This window comes from Bison bison, unplaced genomic scaffold (assembly GCF_000754665.1).
Source record: "Bison bison bison isolate TAMUID 2011002044 unplaced genomic scaffold, Bison_UMD1.0 scf7180017864482, whole genome shotgun sequence".
Classification (NCBI taxonomy): domain Eukaryota; kingdom Metazoa; phylum Chordata; class Mammalia; order Artiodactyla; family Bovidae; genus Bison; species Bison bison.
In genome coordinates this window covers 1,798,342-1,805,741 of record NW_011495042.1, presented here as the reverse complement: position 1 = coordinate 1,805,741, position 7,400 = coordinate 1,798,342, and the positions used below count along the sequence as shown (strand labels likewise).

The 7,400-nt window shown below is 51.2% G+C and overlaps 1 protein-coding gene across 7 annotated transcripts in view; it reads right to left on the bottom strand.

The window, feature by feature from the left end:
* FYCO1 (FYVE and coiled-coil domain containing 1) overlaps window positions 1-7,400 on the bottom strand; it is a 79,827-nt gene that overhangs the window by 10,226 nt on the left and 62,201 nt on the right. For all 7 annotated transcript variants that reach the window (XR_827253.1, XM_010862405.1, XM_010862403.1 and 4 more), the window contains one exon: window positions 5,531-5,741. Coding sequence is in view for 6 of the 7 variants with exons in the window: in XM_010862405.1 (XP_010860707.1) it covers window positions 5,531-5,741 (211 nt within the window). In the remaining variant the exon portion in view is untranslated. The remainder of the gene's footprint in view (window positions 1-5,530; window positions 5,742-7,400) is intronic.

Below are 7,400 nucleotides of genomic sequence, written 5' to 3'. Positions count from 1 at the left end.
TACTTCAAGGCTGTATATTGTCACCCTGCTTATTTGACTATATGCAGAATACATCAGGCAAAATGCCAGGCTGGATGAAGCACAAGCTGGGATCAAGATTGCCGGGAGAAATATCAATAACCTCAGATATGCAGACGACACCACCCTAACGGCAGAAAGCGAAGAGGAACTAAAGAGCCTCTTGATGAAAGTGAAAGAGGAGAATGAAAAAGCTGGCTTAAAACTCCACATTAAAAAACTAAGATCATGGCATCTGGTCCCATCACTTTATGGCAAATAGATGGGGAAACAATGGAAACAGTGACAGACTTTTCCAGTATACTTGGAATAATCGCTAGGTGGGCCACATTCTAGGCCATTAAGAAAAATTACATTTAAAAGGATCCAAACTATAAAAAGTGTGTTTTCTGACAATGGAGTTAAGTTAGAAAAAAACTGCAGCTGTCTAGAAAATCCCCAAATATCCGAAACTAAATAACACATGAGTCAGACAAAAGTCAAAAGGGAGACCTCAAAGGCCTGGGAGACAGACAGAGCGCAGAGAAGCCTCCTGCCACCACAGTACCCTGGCTCTGACTGCAAGCTGATGGTGCTGAGGGAGCAGGACAGGCCCAAGACAAGCCTGGAGGAGACTGAGATGCATGAGGACCTCCTACGTGTGGGCTCTGTGGCAGCTCCTCTACCAAGTAGAATGTGGTATCTCATCGAGCTCCATTAATGGTTTATAATATTCTAGTTCTACAGGGAACTGAGACTCCTGGGAGGTTGAGTGGTTGGGTCTGTTCCTGTGATCCATAACCTAAAAGTTTTGACCTGGCCTGAGAAATTTCAGCAAGCACAGGTAGAGGAAGCGCCGGGGAGAAAGGCTTGCGGTTTACACAGGGATGCCTGTGTGCCCCGCTCCTCAGCCTTCCCACACACCACTTTGATTACAAAGCAAAAGCCAAGAGCTTGTCGAGGTAGTATCCTCCGAAGGGGACATGTAAGATAATACTCTTTATTTCTTTAAAACAGTCTATAGACTTTTTGTTCATTCCAGCTGCTGTTTTTTCCACCATGGTCAAAATCTGTAAGATTTTCTCGCTATTACTTTAAATCAATCAACCAAACCATCTAGGGGAGACAAAGGCTCTGGTGTAAAACTGTGGAAAATTCTTTAAGAGATGGGAATACCAGACCCTACCTGCCTCCTGAGAAATCTATACGCAGGTCAAGAAGCAACAGAACTGGAAATGGAACAACAGATTGGTTCCAAATTGGGAAAGGAGTATGTCAAGGCTGTATACTGTCACCCTGCTTATTTAACTTACATGCAGAGTGTATCATGTGAAATTCTGGGTTGGATAAAGCACAAGCTGGAATCAAGATTGCTGGGAAAAATGTCAGGAACCTCAGATATACAGATGATACAACCCTTATGGCAGAAAGCAAAGAGGAACTAAAGAGTCTCTTGATGAAAGTGAAAGAGAAGAATGAAAAAGCTGGCTTACAGCTCAATATTCAAAAAGCTAAGATCATGGCATCTGGTCCTATCACTTCATGGCAAAAAGATGGGGAAACAATGGAAACAGCGAGAGACTTTACTTTCTTGGGCTCCAAAATCACTGTGGGTGGTGACTGCAGCCATGAAGTTAAAAGACTCTTGTTCCTTGGAAGAAAAGCTATGACAAGCCAAGACAGAGTATTAAAAAGTAGAAACAAACAAACAAACAAAGTAATAAAAACACAAAAAGCAGAGACATCACTTTTCCGACAAAGGTCTATATAGTCAAAGCTGTAATTTTGTCAGTAGTCACGCACGGACGTAAGAGTTTGACCATAAGGAAGGCTGAGCGTCGAAGAACTGATGCTTTTGATCTGTGGTGCTGGAGAAGACTCTTCAGAGTCCCTTGGACAACAGGGAGATCTAACCAGTCAATCCTAAAGGAAATCAACCAAGTATTCACTGGAACGACTGATGCTGAAGCTGAAGCTCCAACACTTTGGCCACCTGATGTGAAGAGCCCACTCACTGGAAAAGACCCTGATGCTGGGAAAGACTGAGGGCAGGAGAAGGGGATGACAGAGGATGAGATGGTTGGATGCTATCACTGACTCAATGGACTTGAGTTTGAGCAAACTCCAGGAGATAGTGAAGAACAGAGAAGCGTGGCATGCTGTATGTAGTCCATGGGGTTGCAAAGAGTCAGACATGAGTGAGCAACTGAACAACAATTGGTGTCAAAGCCCATATAGCTGAGGTGACAGATGACGACTGGGGTCCCGTGTAAACCTGAGCAAGACAGGTCTCTGTTGTGTGAACTCTGGGGCCATCCCGCATCAGCCTCCCCTGCTTGGACAGCTGTGACCTGATTTATACCACTTGTCTGCAGAACAGTCCAGTTGGTTTTACTGCTCTCTTGAGAAACTCCGGTGGCCTGGGCCCTGGTACAGAGCCGTGATTCTATGCTAAATGGAAAAAGCCAGTCACAAAAGGCCACGTAACCCGTGATTCCATTCACATGAAATGTCCAGAACAGGAAAGCCGTAAGGACAGAAGGCAGGCTGCTAGTTGCTGGGAGGAGGTAGTGACTGCGAATGGATACAGGGTTTCTTTTTGCTTTATGCAGTGATGAAAATGATCTAAAATTAGACAGTGGTGATGAATTGCTAAGATAACTAATACTAAGATAACTGAACATTTTAAATGGGTGAATTACATGTATGTATGTAAATTGTATCTCTTCAAAATTATTTAAAAATAAAAAGCTCCCGGTCCCGGCTCCTCCCCTGACTCTCAACAGCCCCAGGCAGGCCTCTGGCTTCTCTGGGCAAAGAGACAGGCAGGGCCCGGATCTTGGTCCCTGACTAGCCCCAGGCTTCAGACCAGTGGTCTGTGTACGGGTGGCCTCAGGTCCGTGATTTACTGCTTCTTTTAAGTGCTTCCCAAACTCACCATCTCTCATCTCAGTGTCCAGGCCCGGCCTTGATGGAGAGGGGCCCTCTGGAGAGAGGGTGGTCCCGGGTGGGGCGCATCTGACATGCTCTAGAGACGGCACTGGGCTGCCACGCTGCTCCCCCGCCTGGACGCTTCTCCTGTAAGCCGTGCCCCCTCCCACCCCTCCCAATAGCTTCTCTTGGTTTGGCCCAGGAGTCTCCTGGTCTGCTAACGCCCCCCAGGCTGGGTTAGGTGCCCTTCTTACTGCTCCCCCACCCCCTGCCCGGTGCCACCCCATCATGACAGTCACCACCTGGAATCGCAGTTGTTTCTTTAATAGGGCCTCTCTCTGATGATACTCTGAGCTCCTCAAGGGCAGATCCCAGCGTGGCCCTTCTCTCCTGATCCTCAGTGGGCCCTACAGAGCCCACTATACCACGGAAGTTTAGTGAATGGTTGTGAACTGAGTGCAAGGACCCAGCCCAGTTCCTGATGTCTGAGCCTCCATCACCGTGAAACCTAAGTGCTGCGAGGTGCACTATGCCCTCTTGTTCCCACAAGGTCCAGGCTGGTCAGGGCATCACCTGGGGAGTCCACAGGTGAAATGCTAAAGAAGTGAGTCTGGACACAGACTCTCCAGGCTGATGTCTGTCCAGGACCTCAGGCAGATGTAACAGCAACCCCACAGCGGGCTGGGGATGGCAGAGGAGCCCCCGAGAGTGAGCACCCTCTCACTCACCGTGAGCTTCTTCTGCCCCCTGGCGACCACTGTGGGAACGACAACGGCTGCCATACCCTCCAGGCAACAATGGAGCCCGAGATGAGGACTCTGAGCTCCTGAATCCTGAGAGGAACCAGCTAGGTCTTTCAGGGCCATGAGGATTAGGCAGGTGAGTGACTGAGCAAGGGGACAGGTGTGGACACAGGGTCTGTCCCCTCCCTCTCTCACCATGGACACCCACCTGTGTCTAATCTGGGCAGACGCAGTGCTTAGGCGCTCAGCGGGCCTTGGGAACGTGAGGTAAACAGCGAAGGTGCTGGGGTGAGTTCTGGGCAGTGCAGCTGTTTGTTAGCGCAGAGCTGACAAGCCCACTGCTTAAGCTGCTCGACCAACTAACTGCCCAGGCAGGCTGCTCTGCATGGCTGAGCCTGTAACCGCTCTCCACCCACAGGCCCAGGACCTCCCAGGTGGATGTTCAGAATTGCTCAGGAAGGAAGGGCTCCCTACATGTGCGGCGAGGTCATGAGCCCCCGAAAGGAAAAGAGGGGCAAGGCAGTTTTTAAATAAGAACGAGCATGAAACTCCGTTCAAGAAGGCCAACTCAGGGGGCCAGGTTTCAATTTTAGGCATGAATCTGAAGAGGAGAGACATGACAAAGCAATCTGTAATGAGCAGGTACCACAGGACAGGGACGGCAGGAGAGCAAGCCCAGAGGGGCAGACGCACCCCCATGTCAAATAGCAGACGTGGGTGCTGGAGCCGGCGCGGCCATCTGTGCACCCAGCGTGCCAGAGCCTGGCCCTCCTGGGGCCCCGGGCCCTCCTCAGACCGCGACGTGAGCCCTCAGGACACCCTGAGGGACTGGTGGATATCATCACAGAAGGCTTCCTTCACACCATTTCGAACTGCTCCTCTCTAGCTTCATTCTTAGAAAATGGAGACGTTGTACTAAAAGCCTGGGACGCACCCCGAGCTGCAATCCAGCCTTTGTGTCTGTCCTCATTCCTCCCACTCCCAGTGATTCCAATGGAACTCAAATGTCCACGCAAACCAGCTCTCCCACCATCACCCCTCGCACCCTGCCTGCAGAGACTCAGGCGAGGAATTCAGACCCCGCCCCCCGCCCCACCCGCTTGCTGCCCTCGAGGAGTCAGCCCCTCCGGAGGCCTATCTGCTGTCCTGGGCTCTGCACTCCACCCCATCCGTTCTCCTCTTGACTTCTTCCCTTGATCGAGACCAGTGACTCTCAACCTTGGTGCCCACTGGGATCACCCAGAGATGCCTGGGTCCCCCTGAGTGATTCTGATTTGGGCGTCTGGGTTATGGACTCAGAAGTGCGTTTAAAAATGTTTCCCGGGTGTTTCCTTTTAAAGTGCAACCAAAATTGAGGACGACGGTCCCAGCCAGTCAATGTCACATGCTTAGGATTTCTTAGGAGTTTATAAACTGGTGTCTGCTACCAAGGTTCCCAACCCAACCACCCAACTGACACAAAGGCTATGAGTCTCTTTTGACCTGTCTGAAGTGAGATGCTGAACGCCCTAAACTCAAAACTGGAAGCAGAGATCTTGGTCACCACCTCCCGTGATGACTCACTCTTGCTCTCCACGACTGTTAAAATACGATCCTTAACCTGAGTCACACATCTGTATTCCTTTCAGTTTCACCTACTGACCTATCCCAACATCTGTCTGAAGCTGACCCAGGAAAGGCCTTCAGACATTAGGAGACAGTTCTCAGGCCCTTCCGTCCCCACTGGACAAGCCCAGCTGCATCGCCTGCTCTGCCTGACGCAGGCCCTGGGTTTTTCCACCCTGGTTTCCCTCTGTCCTTCTCAGAGCAGTCCAGGGAAGGGCTGTCCGGGCATCCTGCTGGCAGGGAGCCGGCCTCACCTTACACTGATCCAGCGGCGTGTCCTCGGCCTCCTGGAAGACCACGCTGAAGGAGATACTCTTGGGGTCGGAGGAGAAGACCCAGCTGATGGTGAGGCCTGCCTCGGCCACGGTGATGGGGATGAGGCTGTAGGTACTGGACCGCACGAACAGCTCCCTGCTGCCCTCCCCGAAGTTGGCGATCTCTTCCACCGTGAGGGGTAGTTTTATCCTGAAACATGAATGCAGAGAGGGGCTTAAACACGGCGGGGAAAGCGCTTGAGTCCACTGGCCATGTCGCCTGTAACTCAGAGGTGACTGGAGACAGCTGGAGGCTGCTGAAGGGTGGCCAAGCCTTTGGTCACCATGACTGACAGGCTTAATTGTGGGAGAAACCTTGATGTGCAGTCCATGCCATCAGCTGTTTCCTGAGCACTTAACTATTTATAGATGCCTGGCATAGCTCGAGGCACAGCTCGAGGCACTGCTCGAGGCACTGGGGACACAGGAGTGAAAAATACAGAGGACAATCCTTGTCTTCAAGGAGCTGGTGTGGTCCCTGCGAGCTGGCGGGAACGAGAGACACCTGGGCTGCTCTGAACCCCTCCAGGGCAGGAAGTGTGTGCGGAGGCCTCAGCTTCCACAGCTCTCCTGCCGCTGCCCTCTGCCCAGCGGTCCACTCTCTCTTTCTCCTTCCAGTTCTTCGCTCCCCCGCTTTTACCTGCTTAGTACCCACAGAATGCACACCCATCGTCTGAAACTTCCTGCCCTTTCTGTCTGTGATCTCTTTTCAGCAGAAAGTGGGGACCTGCCTCGAGATTTCAAGGGGGCACCCTGACGTGCATTTCTTAAATGCAAATGCCCTAGACTTGCTAATGCAGGGTAGGATGAGGGCCCTGGGGAGAGAGGCTTCTGGGGGCCGTGTCCCTGTTCTCCCTCTCATTAGCTGAATTAACAGCCAGTTCCAAAAGCTTAAAGGTTTGGGACAGTGAGTTCCTCCCTGGGACGGAGGGCGTGGTGCTGGTTCCTGCCACAGGGCTCAGCCTCAGGCTGCAGCCAGGGATGACCATGCCTGCCTCTGGCTGGTGTGAGAATTATGTCAGAGGAAAAACCTGCCTGGAAGGGCAGTCTCCCTCATTAAGGGCCGAGTCCCCTGCAGCTCTGCAAATCCAGAGGCAGCAGGTGAGTCAAGGCCACGAGGGTGGGGTCTCCAGGGAGGAGCTGCAGGTCAGGAGCCTGTGGCCTTCCTCTCCTCTCCTCAACCGTGAAAGGGCCAACTCTGCTCGCCAGCTTCGGGTTTGTTCTCGTCAACACACGAGGAAGCTAAGATTCAAAAAGACTCTGCCTAGGTTCACACAGATCTGAGCCAAAGCCACTGCCTTTCCACTATACCAGCCTGCCCTTTGTGAAGAAAAATGCTGCTGCCCCTTTAACACAGGGGTGGAAACCAAAATTCAGGGAGGGTAGGTAGCTTGCCTAAGACTGCACAGGGGTTCAAGGGGTGGTGCTAAAGGTTCCAAAGGTGTGAAGGTGGCTGGGAATACTTGGCCAAGCTTTGCAGATGAGAGACTAACTGATGACTAAAGATCCAAAGTACTCTAAAGAACAGCTCTGATACAGCTCATTCACGGGTGAAAATTTAATTCCATGGACCATTTTTCCATGTGTTAAATTAAATTAACTTTTCGGCTGATTATAGTTAAAAACAGAAAATTCTGAAAGAGATGGGAATACTAGATCACCTGACCTGCCTCTTGAGAACTGTGTATGCAGGTCAGGAAGCAACAGTTAGAACTGGACATGGAACAACAGACTGGCTCCAAATAGGAAAGAGAGTACGTCAAGGCTGTATATTGTCACCCCGCTTATTTAACTTATATGCAGAGCACAT